This window comes from Schistocerca cancellata, chromosome 1 (assembly GCF_023864275.1).
Source record: "Schistocerca cancellata isolate TAMUIC-IGC-003103 chromosome 1, iqSchCanc2.1, whole genome shotgun sequence".
Lineage (NCBI taxonomy): Eukaryota > Metazoa > Arthropoda > Insecta > Orthoptera > Acrididae > Schistocerca > Schistocerca cancellata.
In genome coordinates this window covers 1,111,162,222-1,111,183,001 of record NC_064626.1, presented here as the reverse complement: position 1 = coordinate 1,111,183,001, position 20,780 = coordinate 1,111,162,222, and the positions used below count along the sequence as shown (strand labels likewise).

The 20,780-nt window shown below is 39.2% G+C and overlaps 1 protein-coding gene across 1 annotated transcript in view; it reads right to left on the bottom strand.

Moving 5' to 3' along the window:
- Window positions 1-20,780, bottom strand: part of LOC126131610 (heat shock 70 kDa protein 12A-like) — a 231,551-nt gene that overhangs the window by 39,258 nt on the left and 171,513 nt on the right. Inside the window, exon 11 of the mRNA XM_049915174.1 lies at window positions 17,311-17,443. Coding sequence (XP_049771131.1) covers window positions 17,311-17,443 — 133 coding nt within the window. The remainder of the gene's footprint in view (window positions 1-17,310; window positions 17,444-20,780) is intronic.

The window sequence follows — 20,780 nt, the reverse complement described above, 5'->3', positions numbered from 1 at the left end:
AAGGAAATGTACATCTTATTTATCTCTCTAAGTGATGAACCAGTTGATAATAATATAGAAACCAAAGTCTTTCAATTATGGTTGCAAAGCATATAGAACATCTGAAGGAAAAATTTTGCTGCTACCTTGTTTGCTTACTAATATCCTGGTGTAATGAGAGAACAATAACGAGAGCATATTACACCTACTTTCATTCCCACCTGAAATTTGGATCACATGAAACAAAACTGAAGCAGCTATTAGCACATTAACATTGTGAAAATGGGTCATTTGAATCATGTTTGGATGCAAACCTAGATTTATCTGAAGCACTGTTTAAGATAAACTAAGGTGTATTCGTGATTACTATATCAAACAAAACAAAAACTTTAATTTTCTCAAATAAATACATTCATATGCGAAAAAGGTGCTTTCCCCATGTGAGTTGACATTTGTAACAAATTTCCCAAAAGCACAAAAGTAACTACTAAGGTCAAAACCATGGGATATCTTTAAAAATCATATTTATAGCATCATTGTTTTTACTCTGTTGAAACTATTTAAAGGTATGTAGTGTGTTGAATATATATATATATATATATGTCTGCTTGTGTCTGTATATGTGTGGATGGATATGTGTGTGGGTGCGAGTGTGTACCCGTCCTTTTTTCCCCCTAAGGTAAGTCTTTCCGCTCCTGGGACTGGAATGACTCCTTACCCTCTCCCTTAAAACCCACATCCTTTCGTCTTTCCCTCTCCTTCCCTCTTTCCTGATGAGGCAACAGTTTGTTGCGAAAGCTTGAATTTTGTGTGTATGTTTGTGTTCGTTTGTGTGTCTGTCGACCTGCCAGCACTTTCATTTGGTAAGTCACATCATCTTTGTTTTTAAGTATAGATATATATATATATATATATATATATATATATATATATATATATATATATATAAAAAGAAAGATGATGAGACTTACCAAACAAAAGCGCTGGCAGGTCGATAGATACACAAACATACATGTTTGTGTTTGTGTTTGTTTGTGTATCTATCGATCTGCCAGCGCTTTTGTTTGGTAAGTCTCATCATCTTTCTTTTTACTAAATTTTTCCCACGTGGAATGTTTCCCTCTATTATATATATATATATATATATATATATATATATATATATATATATATATATATATATATATATATATATATTAAAAAGAAAGATGATGAGACTTACCAAACAAAAGCGCGGGCAGGTCGATAGACACACAAACAAACACAAACATACACACAAAATTCTAGCTTTCGCAACCCACGGTTGCCTCGTCAGGAAAGAGGGAAGGAGAAGGAAAGACAAAAGGATATGGGTTTTAAGGGAGAGGGTAAGGAGTCATTCCAATCCCGGGAGCAGAAAGACTTACCTTAGGGGGAAAAAAGGACAGGTATACACTCGCACACACACACACATATCCATCCGCATATACACAGACACAAGCAGACAATCCCACGTGGAATGTTTCCCTCTATTATATATATATATATATATATATATATATATATATAAAGAAAGATGATGAGACTTACCCAACAAAAGCGCTGGCAGGTCGATAGACACACAAATAAACACAAACATACACACAAAACTCTAGCTTTCGCAACCAACGGTTGCCTCGTCAGGAAAGAGGGAAGGAGAAGGAAAGGTCTTTCCTTCTCCTTCCCTCTTTCCTGACGAGGCAACCGTTGGTTGCGAAAGCTAGAGTTTTGTGTGTATGTTTGTGTTTATTTGTGTGTCTATCGACCTGCCAGCGCTTTTGTTGGGTAAGTCTCATCATCTTTCTTTTTAAATATTTTTCCCACGTGGAATGTTTCCCTCTATTATATTCATATATATATATATATATATATATATCTAAAAACAAAGATGATGTGACTTACCAAATGAAAGTGCTGGCAGGTCGACAGACACACAAACGAACACAAACATACACACAAAATTCAAGCTTTCGCAACAAACTGTTGCCTCATCAGGAAAGAGGGAAGGAGAGGGAAAGACGAAAGGATGTGGGTTTTAAGGGAGAGGGTAAGGAGTCATTCCAGTCCCGGGAGCGGAAAGACTTACCTTAGGGGGAAAAAAGGACGGGTACACACTCGCACACACACACATATCCATCCACACATATACAGACACAAGCAACTCCCGGGACTGGAATGACTCCTTACCCTCTCCCTTAAAACCCACATCCTTTCGTCTTGCCCTCTCCTTCCCTCTTTCCTGATGAGGCAACAGTTTGTTGCGAAAGCTTGAATTTTGTGTGTATGTTTGTGTTCGTTTGTGTGTCTGTCGACCTGCCAGCACTTTCATTTGGTAAGTCACATCATCTTTGTTTTTAGATATATTTTTCCTTCGTGGAACCATATATATATATATATATATATATATATATATATATATATATATATATATATATATAAAATGTGATTGACCCAGTGTCTTGTGCATTATGCAAAAACTGCTTTCATAGACAAGAGGACCAATAAAAATATAACACAAAGAATGTTGGAATAATGCCTTCATGCCACAGAGGAAAATACACACACACACACACACACACACACACACACACACACACACGCACACACGCACGCATGCACGCATACACACACACACACACACACACACACACACACACACACACACACACACACACACACACGCACACAGAGAGAGAGAGAGAGAGAGAATTAAAAAGATAACAGAGACCTGATTAGAAACTCTTTACTACTAACAACTTTAACATTGCTTTTCTGCCTGATTGTCCTGTTCAATGATATCTAAAGTTGTTGATGACCAGCTTTGCATTAGTTCTTTCAATAAAATTCACAATAAGTTTAGAAGCAATAGGCAACAGGAATCAGCTTTAAATGGTTACTCTAGGGATATATACAATCCCCTACATCTTGAGGATAAGATCAGAATAATTACTGCACACACAAAGACATTCAAACAATCATTCTTCCCACGCTCCATACATGGACTGTATATGAATATGTGTTTAAGTTAATGTGACAAATGAAATTACATCAGTGAATATGTCTATCGAGCACATAAGAAATTATGTTATAAAACACTTATTAGTTGTATATTGTATTAAACATAAGATAGATTCATATGAATTCAGGAGAGATAAAAATTTTGTAAAGATATTATATAGTTGTTGAAATGTACCCTGACAAATCCTATATCACAAATGTGATCATTGGGATGATATTAAATAAATAAATAAATAAATGGAAAAGGAAGAAAGCCTAATAACTGGTACAATGGAATGTACCCTCTGCCATGCACCTAGTGGTGGTTTGCAGAGTATAGATGTAGAATAAGTTGCTCCTAAGACCCAGAGAGCTTTGCTGATTTAAAAGTAAAACTAATAATAAATGATTTATCTGGCCATGATGGTCAGTTCTTAACAATAAATCGCAGCAAGCAGATAGATTCATATAATACAAAATAAATACAAAAGAAACATAACCATTGGCTGGGTTAGAGTACTTAGAACTAACTTATGGGAAGAACATTGGGAAGAAATTTACAAAGCAGACAGTGTTGGTGGTTAACTTAACGCTTTCTTAAACATATTGCTTCAATATTTTCAGATGTGTTTTCTCTTAATGAATAAAGTATAACCAGAGACAAGGAACTGATACCCTGCGGTATTCAAGTCTACTTTGTTATGAAGAAAATTCTTCCTAATTCAGAGGGGACGCTATAAGCAAAATTTAATACTGTTGCCATAAATATTGTAAAATCTTTCGGTCTATTATCGAACTAATAAAACACATGTAATACATACAAAAATAAAACACTCACACAACAATGGAAAAACAACTTGGAGGGTTAAGAGACAAGAAACAAACAAAACTGATAAGGCAAGTAACAAATGAGCAAATAATTAAATTATTGGATACTAGTATCAATGATCACTTCTTAACAGTGGCAGCCCAACAACTAAATACAAATGCATTGGATTTACATTAGAAGACACAGTTCATACAGTAAGAATTTGTGCCAGGTTGAATCTGAAACCTGGATTTTTCTGCTTTTTGTAAGCAGTCACTTTAACTATTCGGCTGCCTGAACTCACCTATAGGCCAACCTCAAGCTTTCATTGTCACTGATGGGCTATGATTTACACTGAGGTGATAAAAGTCATGGGATACCTCATTATATTGTGCTAGACCTCCTTTCCCCAGGTATAGTGCAGAAACTCTATATGGTATGGGCTCAACAAGTCTCCTGCAGAAATATTGAGCCATTCTGCCTCTGTAGCTGTCCATAATTGCAACAGAGTTGCCAGTGCAGGATTATGTGCACAAACTGACTTTTCGATTAAGTACCATAAATATCCAGTGGGATTCATGTCTGGTAATCTGGAGGGCAAAATCATTCGCTCAATGGTCGACAATGTTCTTCAAACCAATCTTGAATTATTGTGGCCAGGTGACAGGGTGCAATGTCACGGGAACATGAAGTCAATGAATGGCTGCAAATGATCCCCAAGTGGCCCATAAACATTTCCAGTCAATGATCAGTTCAGTTGGATCAGAGGACCAAGTCCATTACATGTAAACACACACCATTATGGAGTTACCACCAGCTTGCACAGTGCCATGTTAGGTCCGTGGCTTCATAGGGTCTGCACCACACTCAGACACTACCTTAAGCCCTTACCAACTGAAACTGGGGCTCATCTCACAAGCCCACGGTTTTCCAGTCTCTACAGTCTAGCTGATATGGTCTCGAGCTCAGCAGAGGTGCTGCAGATGATGTCATGCTGTTAGCAAGGGAACTCACATCAGTCATCTGCTGCTATAGCTCATTAATGCCACATTTCACCACACTGTCCTAATGGATATGTTCACTGTACATCCCACATTGATTTCTGTGGTATGTCATGCAGTTTTGCTTGTCTGTTAGCACTGACAACTCTATGCAAGCGCCACTGCTCTCGTCATTAAGTGAAGACTGTTGGCCACACATTGTCCATGTTGAGAGGCACACTCTTAACACAGGATATTGAAATATTAAATTCCCTAATGCTTTTTGAAATGGAATGTCCTAAGTGTCTAGCTCCAACTACCATTCCACATTTAAAGTCTGTTAATTCCTGTCATGTGGCCATAATCACATCAGAAACCTTTTCACATGAATCACCTGAGTACAAATGACAGCTTCACCAGTGAACTACCCTTTTATACCTTGTGTACATGATACTATCACCATCTGTATATATCTATACCACTATTCAATGGCTTTTGTCACCCCTCAGTATACAAACACTACATCAAAATATGCATCTGGGACAGCAGTATTTCATTTTACGATATTTTGGCTGATAATCATATAGTCATCTTCAAGATGAAAATCATACAGTCATCTTCAAGATTAATGAAATACTGTGTCCAGAGATTCACTGATTTCCTATGTGGGAGTATCGTCAACAGGGAAATGGATCTGGCAGGGGATATTTGAATTTAATTAAAATTGCTGAAATTAAATGATGTGACCCACTGGGGATAAAACCAAGGAATATGCAATAACATGATATGGTATCAGTGAAAACCACACAGAAACACAATATGCAATGTTATGAATATATCATTACAAATTAATCTCAGTGCAATTGCAGGGGTATGCAATTAGAGTTGCCATTATAGAATATACTTTAGACATTCAAATATTCATCATTAGAATGAAAGCAGTGCTGCCAAAATAGTGCTAGAATTTTTCAAAGGATTTTACCTCAGTAATTAGTTTTATATTTTCAGAAAGTTTGTTAAAAAGTTTAAGTTCCACATGGACGTACCTTTCTGGTGTTGGGATGTGTTAATATAAGTCAAATGTAGATTTTTGTTGTGTCTGATGTTACAACAATGAACTTAATAGCCTTCACAGTCTTCTGCCCTTAACTACACATTTAGTTTAATAATTTAAGAGTCTCCATAATGTAGATACATGATAAAGGAGTTTATATGAAACTTTAGGTTTGCATCTTCTCATAATTCTAATTGCCTCTTCTCATAAAAATCCTGATAGCTGTATTTCCCCAAAATAAGAACTCATATTTTAGACAACAATGAAACTATGGATGATTAGCACTTTTTACTGATGTATCACATAAAACAGTCACCCATTGTTTCATAGCCATCAATGGTTTTTGCCACTAGAGGCACTCTTTGTTTGGCACCAGAAGTTGTTTTGTTTATTGATGCTCCATGGGAGTAGACAGTGAGAATGGAGAATGCCTTTGCTAATAATCACATTGAAGTAGACTACTTTTCATGTTGAACTGTCACTTATTTGAGATACTGTTCTAATGGTAAATAAAGCAGCATTTAGTTTCTGAACAAGATCCTGAACATGGGCTTTCCACTACAGCTTACTATCTATCCAAATGCCTAGGAACTTGAACTGTTCTGCCTCGCTTATAATATGCCCATTCTGTGTGATTAAATATTGGTTCTTGTTGAATTGTATTCATCTCTTGGTCCCCCTCTACGATTTTTACCCTCCACGCTCCCCTCCAATACTAAATTGGTGATCCCTTGATGCCTCAACACATGTCCTACCAACCGATCCCTTCTTCTAGTCAAGTTGTGCCAAAAACTTCTCTTCTCCCCAATCCTATTCAATACTTCCTCATTAGTTATGTGATCTACCCATCTAATCTTCAGCATTCTTCTGTAGCACCACATTTCAAAAGCTTCTATTCTCTTCTTGTCCAAACTATTTATCGTCCATGTTTCACTTCCATACATGGCTACACTCTATACAAATACATTCAGAAATGACTTCCTGACACTTAAATCAACCTGTGAAAACTGAATCTTACTGTGATTTAGCATCAAATTATTTTCCACAAGCCGTGAACTTATTTCATGAAGTACATTATTTGATACTGTTTCAATATTACACACAAGATCCTTCACTACCAAGCTGGTGTCATCAGCAAACAGAGATATTTTTGAATCACCTGTAATACTAGAAGGCATATCATTTATATAAATAAGAAACAGCAGTGGCCCCAGCACCGACCCTTGGGGAATGCCCCACTTAACAGTGCCCCATTGGGACTGAACATCACTACCACTCTCAATATTGTGGAGAATTACCTTCTGCTTTCTGTTCTTAAAGTAAGAGGCGAACGAATTGTAAGCTACTCCCATTACTCCATAATGGTCCAATTTCTGCAGTAATATTTTGTGGTCCACACAGTCAAAAGCCTTCGTTAAATCAAAGAAAACACCTAGCATTCACAACCTTTTATTTAATCCATCCAAAACCTCACAGAGAAAAGAGAACATATTTTCAGTAGTTAAACCACTTCTAAAACCAAACTGTACATTTGACAGCAAATTATGTGAATTTAAATGCTCCAGTAACCTTGTATATACAACCTTCTCAATAACTTTATCAAACACCGATGGCATAGAAATAGGTCTAAAATTGTCAACATTATCCCTGTCTCCCTTTTCACTACCAAGTACTTTAATCGGTCAGGAAACCGACCACTCCTAAGGAAAAGTTACAGATATGGCTAAGTACTGGGCTAACATACATAGAACAATACTTCAGTATTCTGCTAGATACCCCATCATACCCATGAGAGTTCTTGCTCTTTAGTGATTTAATTATTAACTCAATCTCCCTCTTGTCAGTATCGTGGAGGAGCATTTCAGGTAACAGTCTCAGAACACTTTTTTCTAAGAGCACTATATGATTCCCCTTTGGGACTAGTTTCTATTTAGTTCACCTGCTATATTCTGAAAGCGATTATTAAATACTGTACATATATGTGACTTACCAGTAACATGGACATTCCCACTATGCACTGATTCTATATCCTCAACCTGTCTCTGCAGACCAGACACTTCCTTTATGACTGGCCATATGGTTTTAATTTTATCCTGAGACTTAGCTATTCTATCTGCATACCACATACTTTTTGCCTTCCTAATAACATTTTTAAGGACCTTACAATACTGTTTGTAATGGTCTGCTGCATTTAGATTTTGACTGTTTCTAACATTTTGATACAATTGCCACTTTGTTCTACAAGATATTCTTAGCCCTCTAGTCAGCCACCCAGGCTGCCTGTTTGTGCTAGTACCCTGTTTTGAACGTTCTAATGGAAAGCAACTTTCAAAGAGCACGAGAAAAGTCTTGAGGAAAACATTATATTTATCAAAACTTCCTGGCAGATTAAAACTGTGTGCCCGACCGAGACACGAACTCGGGACCTTTGCCTTTTGCGGGCAAGTGCTCTACCATCTGAGCTACCAAAGCACGACTCACGCCCGGTACTCACAGTTTTACTTCTGCCAATATCTCATCTCCTACCTTCCAAACTTTACAGAAGCTCTCCTGCGAACTCAGCGCACACTCCGCTGCAGAGTGAAAATCTCATTCTGGAAACATCCCCCAGGCTGTGGGTAAGCCATGTCTCCGCAATATCCTTTCTTTCAGGAGTGCTAGTTCTGCAAGGTTCACAGGAGAGCTTCTGTAAAGTTTGGAAGGTAGGAGACGAGATACTGGCAGAAGTAAAGCTGTGAGTACAGGGCGTGAGTCGTGCTTCGGTAGCTCAGATGGTAGAGCACTTGCCCGCGAAAGGCAAAGGTCCTGAGTTCGAGTCTCAGTCGGGCACACAGTTTTAATCTGCCAGGAAGTTTCATATCAGCGCACACTCCACTGCAGAGTGAAAATCTCATTCTGGATTATATTTATCGTCTACTGTATCAGCACTATAAACATCTTGCCACTCTTGTTCCTTGATAAGGCTTACAAAGGTCTCTACAGCAACTGTATCAGCTTTCCTAAAAAGTTGATAACCCTATTTAACATGTATTGCAGCACAAAAATCTTTTAGAGTTAAAATGTGTGCATCATGATGTGAAAGGCCATTCACCTTTTTGTTAACAGAATGCCCTTCTAGTAATGAGGAATGAACAAAAATGTTGTCTATGGTTGTTCTACTGTTCCCTTGCACTCTCGTCGGAAAGAATATGGTTTGCATAAGATTATATGAATTAAGGAGGTCTAACAGCATCCTTTTCCTACTGCTGACTCCAGTACCCAAAAAGGGTAGTGCATAGCACCAGTGTGTTGATTACCATGCACTGAATACAACGGCAGTTCTGCACAAATATCCAGAGCCAATATTGAGGGACTACAGTTATGCTCTCAACAGTGCAACTCTGTTTAGCATTCTGGACTGTGCAAAGGCTTTTACGCCAACTCCTGTAGCAAACAAAGACATTCCAAAGACTGCTATAATTACTCCATTCACCTTATTTGAAGGCCTTTAAATGACATTTCTTTTGGTCAGTGCCAGTCAGTCATGGCAGAGGTTCATTGATTCTGTGCTGAAGGCACTGTCATTTTGCTTTGCCTAATCGGATGATATATCCATCTTTTCAGCAACAGCATTACAGCATTAGCAACGTCTGGTGGAGATGAGCAGCACATTGTGGTGTTGACGACTACTAAGTATGTTTCCAGTAAACCTCAGATCATCTGCAGGGTGATAACTGCTACCAGTGAAAGTGAAGATCCCATGGTTGGAAACCTACAAAGAGCAATGCCGTTTCTTGGAGATGATGAATGTTTACCGTTGACAACTGCTCCACTAAGCTGACCTGCAAGAATCACCAACTTCAGCACTTGCTGGACCCAAAGCTAAAGGGAATTCGCCTATTCAATTGAAAGATGAGATGAAGTTTGCTTTTAATGCAGTGATGCAAAGTCTAGCAAATACTGCACTCCTGGTGCATCCTGCACTTAAGACACCATTCATGTTAATAGTTGATGCTATTGGTGCAGTGATGCAGCAGCAGGTCAATGATGCTTGGCAACAATTTGCCTTCTTCTTGTATAAACTCCCCACTTCTCAATGGTAATGCAGAGTTATGGTCATGAGTTTCTCTCTGTGTATGAAGGAATCAAGTACTTTCAACCACAGTTGGAGGCCAAAGAATTTACAATATTTACCAATCACCCAAGCTGATTATCTGTGGCTTCAAATAGAAAAATGACAAATGTTCACCATGATAGTACAAGCACTTGGAATTTATTTTGCTCAATCCAGTACTGATATCCACCACATTTCAAGTCTAAGCAACATGGTCAACAACTGTCTGTTGCGAGTTAATAACATAACAAATTTTACTGATTTTTTTCAGCTCACAAACACACAATAATCTGATGAACTTGCAAATCTGCTGCACAATGTACTGTCAAGCTTTCAATTACAACTTTCTGACATTCCTAGCTCTGATGTTAAACTACACTCCTGGAAATTGAAATAAGAACACCGTGAATTCATTGTCCCAGGAAGGGGAAACTTTATTGACACATTCCTGGGGTCAGATACATCACATGATCACACTGACAGAACCACAGGCACATAGACACAGGCAACAGAGCATGCACAATGTCGGCACTAGTACAGTGTATATCCACCTTTCGCAGCAATGCAGGCTGCTATTCTCCCATGGAGACGATCATAGAGATGCTGGATGTAGTCCTGTGGAATGGCTTGCCATGCCATTTCCACCTGGCGCCTCAGTTGGACCAGTGTTCGTGCTGGACGTGCAGACCGCGTGAGACGATGCTTCATCCAGTCCCAAACATGCTCAATGGGGGACAGATCCGGAGATCTTGCTGGCCAGGGTAGTTGACTTACACCTTCTAGAGCACGTTGGGTGGCACGGGATACATGCGGACGTGCATTGTCCTGTTGGAACAGCAAGTTCCCTTGCCGGTCTAGGAATGGTAGAACGATGGGTTCGATGACGGTTTGGATGTACCGTGCACTATTCAGTGTCCCCTCGACGATCCCCAGTGGTGTACAGCCAGTGTAGGAGATCACTCCCCACACCATGATGCCAGGTGTTGGCCCTGTGTGCCTCGGTCGTATGCAGTCCTGATTGTGGCGCTCACCTGCACGGCGCCAAACGCGCATACGACCATCATTGGCACCAAGGCAGAAGCGACTCTCATCGCTGAAGACGACACATCTCCATTCGTCCCTCCATTCACACCTGTCGCGACACCACTGGAGGCGGGCTGCACGATGTTGGGGCGTGAGCGGAAGACGGCCTAACGGGGTGCGGGAACGTAGCCCAGCTTCATGGAGACGGTTGCGAATGGTCCTCGCCGATACCCCAGGAGCAACAGTGTCCCTAATTTGCTGGGAAGTGGCGGTGCGGTCCCCTACGGCACTGCGTAGGATCCTACGGTCTTGGCATGCATCCGTGCATCGCTGCGGTCCAGTCCCAGGTCGACGGGCACGTGCACCTTCCGCCGACCACTGGCGACAACATCGATGTACTGTGGAGACCTCACGCCCCACGTGTTGAGCAATTCGGCGGTACGTCCACCCGGCCACCCGCATGCCCACTATACGCCCTCGCTCAAAGTCCGTCAACTGCACATACGGTTCACGTCCACGCTGTCGCGGCATGCTACCAGTGTTAAAGACTGCGATGGAGCTCCGTATGCCACGGCAAACTGGCTGACACTGATGGCGGCGGTGCACAAATGCTGCGCAGCTAGCGCCATTCGACGGCCAACACCGCGGTTCCTGGTGTGTCCGCTGTGCCGTGCGTGTGATCATTGCTTGTACAGCCCTCTCGCAGTGTCCGGAGCAAGTATGGTGAGTCTGACACACCGGTGTCAATGTGTTCTTTTTTCCATTTCCAGGAGTGTATATCTGACATTTCCTGTATATACAAATTGTACGTATAATGTAAACGTAATGTTGACAAGTCCTCAGTACATCAGATCTGTGATTTGACTTAGTATGTTATGGGATAATAAAAATTCTGATTCTGATTCTTTCCAGTGAAAGATCTCCCTTGTTTCTGTCACTTACACTCTGCATACATCTTTCAACAGCCTTCACAATCCATGCCATCCTGTCATTAGATCATTGACTCACCTGGTGTCAAAACATTTTGTCTGGCTTTGTTTGCAGAAGAATTGTCTTCAGTGAGCCTGCGTGTGCCTTCGAAGTCAGTGCAGTAAAATAGCCTGTCAATTGCTTGTGGCCACCGGAGAATTTCCAGGTGTAACAATGTGCTTCACACATGTGGACATTGATGTTTTGAGTCCACATCCTGTTTCTAACAGTTAATGTTATCTACTAACTACCATTCACTGTTTTACGCATTGGCCAGAAGCTATAGCAGTGCCTTCATTTCAAATTGGGTTTCCCACTTTGGTTGTCCACTAAATATTAATACGGACAACAGCTGACAATTTGGATCAGGATTATTTAACCAACTAAGCAAATTCTGAAAGCTCTCTATTACCAGACAGTCAGTTACCCCTCATCAAGCAATGATAGAGAAGAATGATGGCACTGTTCTTTAAAGGGTGCATAAATGTGTCACTCCATCAGCTGAACAACTGTACTGCATATGGTCTTTCTCACACTTCGCACTACTTACAAAATTGACTTAGATCCATTGTCAGTGGAGCTTATATATGGTGAAACCCAGCCCAGTGAATTCATTGATATGAGATCTGCACAACTACCGGATCATGATCCATCAGATTTAATTTATCACCTAAGGAACCACATGGCACACGTCCATCCGCATGAAGCCTCCTGATATGGAATGGTACCTACCTTTGTGCATCAAACCTGCAAAGTTATGTTGCATACACAGTTCAAACCATCTTCACAAACTTCATATATGAGCCCACATCTGGTTATCAGTGAAGGAGATTAAACACTGGATATAGCACTAAATGATAAAACTACTACTCTTCCAAGTGACATAGTAAAAGTAGTGCACTTATTTCCAGAAATGCTACCTACACTTGAGCATCCAAACCATCCTCAGCCTCAAGCACAAGTACTGCCACCAAAAACAGATGTACAATCTGAGTGAAGATGCATTCTCTTTGTCAAGTTCATCATCCAGCCAGGTACATGGATGACACTCTGCTTCTTCCTACAGGGGTGGTGTAGTGAACAAAATTGTTGTCCACTGTAGTTCATAGCCATCAGTGAGTTCACATCCACCAGAGGCACTGTTTGTTCAGCATCAGTACTTGTTTCAGTTATTGATGGTAGACAGTGGGGAGTAGACAGTTAGAACTTCTTTGTTAAAAGAGAGACACATCATGCCATATATGTATCTTTAATGAGTATCTATAAATAAATGTTTATTGTTTGGGGTTATACAAGTTTGAATAATTTGATTGCTATCATGGTTGATGTACCTAAACATGCACATTTGTAGTTCAGGCACTTATTGCCATATCTGCTCTGACACTGTTGACTCACTACAGCATAATTTAAGTGTCCAGAGTGGTGGCAGATTTTGCTTAATTTTACATTCAAATATTCTATGCTTGTTTCATTTTATAGATTTTCAGCCATATGCCTAAGAATTTAGTCTCTCTGCTGATATCAACTGGCTCATCATTGATACAGTAGTGGCATTGTTTACCTATTAATTCAGTTTACTTGATTTTTCACTTAGCAAAATTGTGATGTCACCAGCATACATGATAGTTTTATAAACATCCATGTTTAGCTTTATGTCACTGATGTATAGAAGGAAGTAACGTGGCCCCTTTAGTGATGCTTGTAAAGAAGACATATCAAATTAAATTATAGCCTGATGTGTAATAGTTTTAAGTTTTTCATTAGTGTGTGTGATACTGGCTGCTTGTTTACAACTACTATGGAAGAAACCAGTCTAGCTGTTAGACAGGCCGTGAATACTATATACAGAGAAGCTTTGAAAGAAGAAGCTGATATGATCCACCATGTCAAAGGCTTTTGACTGACCAGTAAATATTATTGTTGATAGCTGTTTACTGTCTGTCAGCCTTAGTCAAAATTTAACACCATTATGGTGGGCTTCTTAATTCTGAATTTTCCAGGGCAGATGTGGACTCTGACCACAAGTCACTGGTTATGAACTGTACACTAAAACTGAAGAAACTGCAAAAAGGTAAGAATTTAAGGAGATGGGACGTGGATAAACTGAATGAACCAGAGGTTGTAGTGAGTTTCAGAGAGAGCATTAGGGAACAATTGACAAGAATGGGGGAAAGAAATACAGTAGAAGAAGAATGGGTAGCTTTGAGAGATGAAATAGTGAAGGCAACAGAGGATCTAGTAGGTAAAAAGACAAGGGCTAGTAGAAATCCTTGGGTAACAGGAGAGATATTGAATTTAATTGATGAAAGCAGAAAATATAAAAATGCAGTATATGCAGCAGGCAAAAAGGAATACAAATTTCTCAAAAATGAGATCGACAGGAAGTGTAAAATTGCTAGGGGACAGATGTAAGGATGTAGAAGCATATATCACTAGTGGTAAGATAGATACTGCCTACAGGAAAATTAAGGAAACCTTTGGAGAAAAGAGAACCACTTCTATGAATATCAAGAGCTCAGATGGAAAACCAGTTTGAAGCAAAGAAGGAAAAGCAGAAAGGTGGAAGGAATACATAGAGGTTATATACAAGGGCGATGCACTGGAGGGCAATATTATGGATATGGAAGAAGATGTAGATGAAGATGAAATGGGAGATATGATACTGCATGATGAGTTTGACAGAGCACTGAAAGACCTGACTCGAAACAAGGCCCCAGAAGTAGACAACATTCCATTAGAGCTACTGATAGCCATGGGAGAGTCAGTCCTGACAAAACTCTACCATCTGGTGAGCAAGATGTACGAGACAGGCAAAATACCCTCAGACTTCAAGAAGAATATAATAATTCCAACCTCAAGAAAAGCAGATGCTGACAGGTGTGAAAATTACCAAAATATCAGTGTAATAAGTCATGGCTGCAAAATACTAACATGAATTCTTTACAGATGAATGGAAAAACTGGTAGAAGCCAACCTTGTGGAAGATCAATTTGGATTCCACAGAAATGTTGGAACATGTGAGGCAATACGGACCCTATGACTTATCTTAGAAGGTAGATTAAGGAAAGACAAACCTCAATTTCTATCATTTGTAGACTTGGAGAAAGCTTTTGACAATGTTGACTGGAATATTCACCTTCAAATTCTGAAGATAGCAGGGGTCAAATACAGGGAACAAAAGGCTATTTACAATATATACAGAAACCAGATTGCAGTTATAAGAGGCAAAGGGCATGAAATGGAAGCAGGGTGGGAGTGAGAAAGGATTGTAGCCTATCCCCTAGCTGAACTGTTTTTGGATTAATGTAGTGCTCTGAACTGCACACTACAAAGATACCCTTTAGATCACTTTTTTTTTTTTAATTTTGACAATCTTATTGCCTGTGCCAGCCACAGCCATAAGAGTCCTTTTACCAAGAAAGTCCAAACTGATGGCCATCATTGCAGCACATCCCTCCAGCTATGCACACTGTTGGGTACTGTGTTCCATTTAAGATTAGACATTCATAAAGGCTACTCTAGTCTAACATTTCATACTATTTAGGTCTCCTTACAAATGACATCAAGTAAATTTCCTCATAGATAAATATTTATTGCTTGCAGATCAGAGGAATGAACCATCCAGTTTAAAAATCCTCTTTGGCCTTTCCATTGTGGGGGAACATTTGGTTAAGACCAGCTGTAGAACTCCTGAAATTTTATCTAAGTACTGGTCATGCTGTTACAATATCAAACGTGATTTACAGAAACAGACTGCAGTGGCTGTTTTTGCCTATTAATGTATAGCTTGTCTCGTTACATCCCTGAAGGCTCTCCTTCATGAAGGGATTTATGGAAAATGGTATGTTTATGAATCAGCAAGTGAGTGAGTGAGTGAGTGAATGAGTGAGTGAGTGAGTGAATGAACATGTTCCTTTTTGTATGATATAGAATGACCTCTAATGTGTCAGGATGTAGCAATCACTTTGCTGAGAAAGTATATTATATTTGTAATTCAACTGACACATTCAGCTTCATCGTAAGATATCATGGATATGGCCCAAGAAATACACATATAAATAATCAAAATTTCAATTGTCTAAGCTACTAGGGATTTTTCCAGAATGAGATTTTCACTCTGCAGCGGAGTGTGCGCTGATATGAAACTTCCTGGCAGATTAAAACTGTGTGCCCGACCGAGACTCGAACTCGGGACCTTTGCCTTTCACAGGCAAGTGCTCTACCATCTGAGCTACCGAAGCACGACTCACGCTGGTCTCACAGCTTTACTTCTGCCAGTATCTCATCTCCTACCTTCAAAACTTTACAGAAGCTCTCCTGCGAACCTTGCAGAACTAGCACTCCTGAAAGAAAGGATACTGCAGAGACATGGCTTAGCCACAGCCTGGGGATGTTTCCAGAATGAGATTTTCACTCTGCAGTGGAGTGTGCACTGATATGAAACTTCCTGGCAGATTAAAACTGTGTGTCCAACCTAGACTCGAACTCGGGACCTTTGCCTTTCGCGGGCAAGTGCTCTACCATCTGAGCTACCGAAGCACGACTCACGCCCCGTACCCACAGCTTTACTTCTGCCAGTATCTCGTCTCCTACCTTCCAAACTTTACAGAAGCTCTCCTGCTCTCGCGAGTTCGAGTCTCGGTCGGGCACACAGTTTTAATCAGCCAGGAAGTTTCATACTAGGGATTGTTTAAAATTGTAAACCAGTTTCTGTGTTTTGATTAGTCTCCTGTACTTTAAGTCAATGGCTTAAAACTGTATGTTACGAGACAATAAAATTCTACTTCTACTTCTACTACACCATTCTATGAGTGGTTCTAACTGTTGGCCAACACCTATAGGGCATAATGACAGTTTCTTTTCAGTTAATGACAATAGAATCATGTATCAAACATAATTGCAGTTCAAATCACTATGCACTCAGCTTCATAGTAAAAATAGTCATTGTTCTATTTAAGAAATGAGCACATTCTGTGACCAAAATAATATCTTTTCCATCACTTCTGGAGTCACTGCATATGCTAACTTTATGAGGCTGTTTGTTTTTACTTTTATTCTGTGAAAATGGCTTATCAGTTACTTATGTCATTCAGGAAATGTTCACAGTGGTAGTTTTAGGTGAATCACATTTTACACACAAGATTAAGTAACATCAGTTTAGTTTTTACATCATCAAAAAATTATATAAAAAAATTACTGGAAAAAAAGCTTTGCGTGCGTGTGTGTGTGTGTGTGTGTGTGTGTGTGTGTGTGTGTGTGTGTATGAAAGATCACAAATGCAGCAATGCAGAAATCATTAATGTAGGCACAGATTCTGTAACTATATCTCTGGTTATAGTAGCTTGTAGCCTCAAATTATGTAAACATATCAGCATTATGAAATATTTACCTTTCCGATGTATGCCTGGTATAAATGGCTTCAGCACACCTATTGCATATGTCTGCTTTGAATATCTGACTGTAATTACTTCTGGATTCATCCCAAACAAAACAGCTCCTTTCAAAATCGACAGTCCCATTTCCTTAAATAAAATAACATAGCAATTAATAATTAAGCAACTAATTTCTTGGTGCAATCAACATTTATAACTAAGAAACTTTGTACATCAATAATCTAGTTTCAAAACACTCATTTTTATTGAATAAAAATAGAAAGTAGATATTCATTCCTTATTCTATTTTTATCTAATTAGCTGACTTCAACACAAATGGAACATCACTTATGGCAAAAAATAGCACATTAAGTGATAGAATAAACTCTGGTGATGGTAATAAGCTCACTTCGTGTAATGAAATCACTTGTGGCATTATACTTTATGCACATTACATTTATTTCAAGTTACTACATTTTTTCATCTTTCTTGATGTGTGCTGCCAGCACAACTGTTATAAAAATGATGAATTCTGCCACTGAACAGCAGTGTCTGTAAGGTGTTCTGAAAATATATTGTTTAAATCAAAATACCTTAAAGTAACTGATGCTATAATTGCAAACAGAAGCTTTTCCTTTGGTATTGTCAAGATCTAATGGTGTATTGGTAAATGACACCATTGCCTATGATTTTCGCAGAACACTCAGAATGTAAATTCTGTGCTCATCATGGTATGGTATTACAAAGATGTTGTATGAATTGCTGGTAAGCCTGTTGGGACTAGCCCACATTAGCCTGCCTCAACCACACTGGTTCATGTAGCACAAGTAGACTTAGTCTGGTTCAATTTGCCAGGTTCTACTCTACCCTGGTTAGACCACCTGGCTTCACTTTACCTGGCTGGCTTGCCAGGCTGGCATGGGCTGAAATAACTGATTGACTTTTTAGATCATCATAATTAAGTGTTTTGTTTTGTTTTCTTGAAAAAGAACTGTTATCATACACTTTTTTGCAGTTACTTAGATGCAATTGCGGTTTGGTCCAGCATGGTAGAAGAGCACTCTAATGATTATCCCAGGGGTGGAAATGGTTTTTTCTGAGTCACAGAGAAAATAGCACATCCACAGAGCTTTTTATCCCTGTCAGATTAAAAATCTGGTAAATGAACAGAAGAACAAGTATCATTACAGTTGTGGATACAGTATCACCGAATGAAAAGAACTACCATACATTGTGTTCTTTTAATTGGTATTGTTTAGTTTGATCTATTTTGATGTGGATGTAATCTAGTGAAAGCCACTAGAGTCACAGGGTGGTAATGTATGAATGCTGAGAACATGCTCCTATCTCAAATAAAATAATGGGGAGCTACTGAGTCTATCTTAATGTGTCAACATGGAACTTTTAGATGGTGAATGGGAAAAGTACTCAGAGGAACGATATTTTAATTCTTGTATCAGTCATTTTACAATGACTTCTTATAAATATAGTTACCTGGTTTTAGATGTACAAAATGAAACTACACAAGAGAATTAAAACCCATAATCAAAGAAGACCATATTTGGAGACTGGGCTTCTGAGAATGGCACACTTGAGAGTGTCAGTATGTGTTTTGAAGATTAGGTGAGACTGCACCAAAAGGCAAGCAAGCCAAACAGCTTTTCTGCTGGAAATCATTCCTTCCAAATATTTATTGGTAGGCATGAAAGGTTTTAGCCATTCCTGCTGCTACTTTTTTTGAGAAATAAGTTCAGGAGCCCACACGAAATGTAAATGATTGTGATGACAATTAGACACCTTAACAAAACTTACTTCGCTTTTTTGTGTGCAGAAAATTTACATTCTACATCTGCATCAATACTCTGCAATCCACTTTATGGTGCATAGTTGAAGTTACCCCATACCATTAATAGTCATTTCCTTCCCTGTTCCACATGCAAAAGAACAAAGGAAAAAGACTCTTTATATGCCTCCATATGAGCCCTAATTTCACATTTTTTATCTTCATGGTCCTTATGCACAATGTATGTTGGATGCATCAGAATCGTTCTGCATTTAGCTTCATATGCTAGTTCTCTAAATTTTCTCAAAAGTGCTTCTCAAAAAGTTCATCACATTCCCTCCAGTAACTCCCATTTGAGTTCCCAAAACGTTTCCATAACACTTTCATGTTGTTCAAACATACTGGAAATCAATCTAGCAGCCCACATCTGAGATGCTTCAATACCTTCCTTTAATCCAACCTGGTACGGATCCCAACACTCAAGCAGTATTCAGATGTGACTGTGTCAAGTGGGACACTATTAATGCTGTATCTGAATGTTACAGGTTTGTATTTTCTCCTCATCCACATTGACTTACATTTTTCTACATTTAGACAGCTGCCATTCATCACACCATCTAGAAATTTTGTCCAAGTTATCTTGTATCCTTCTGAAATCACTCAACTTTGACATCTTAGCGTACACCTCAGAATCATCAGCAAACAACTGCAGAATGCTGCCCACACTGTCCACCAAATCACTTATGTATATAGAGAATAAGAGTGGTCCTATCAACTTTCCTTGGGCACTCCTAATGATATCCTTGTTTCTGACAAACACTCACCAGCAACAAAACCATACTGTAGTGCATAACTTAATAAGTCTTTGATCCCCTAACATATCAGTGAGCCTATCCATATGCTTGTACCTTCTTTAACAGCATGCAATGGAACACCATGTCAAATGCTTTCCAAGAATCTAGAAATATGGAATCTGCATTTGCCGTTCACAGTATATCATGTGAGAAAGGGGTAGGCAGAGCTTCACATGAGTGATGCTTTCTAAAACCATGCTGATTCATGAACATAAGCTTCTTGGTCTGAAGAAAATTTATTATATTTGAACTGAGAATATGTTCAAGGATTCTGCAGCAAACTGATGTTAGGGATACTGTTCTGTAATTCTGCAGAGCCATTCTTTGGGCATTTTATACACAGGGGTCACCTGCACTTTTTTCCAGTTGCTTGGGAGTTTGTGCTGGATGAGAGAGCCACCATAAATGCAAGCTAAGAAAGGGCCAATGCTGTTGAGTGCTCTTTGAAAAACTGAATTGGGATTCCATTTGGACTTGGTGACTTATTTGATTTCAGCTCCTGCAGCTGTTTCTCTACACCAGGGATGCTTATTAATATGTTGCTCATACGGGAGTCTGTTTGATATTCAAATGATGACATGTTTGTATTCTTCTCCTTTGGTGTCTTCAACTGACACACTACACTGGTCATCAAGTGACAGGATGGAAACCTCAGACCCACTTAGCAATTTTACATAGGATCAGAATTTTCTCGGGTTCTCTGCCATATCTTTTGCTAAGGTATGATGGTGGTTGTAGTTGTATGTTTCACACACAGATCTTTTCACAGATGCACAAATCTCTACTAACCTTTGCTTGTTGTCATTTGAATATTTTCTTTTAAACCGAGAGTACAATAGCCTCTGTTTCC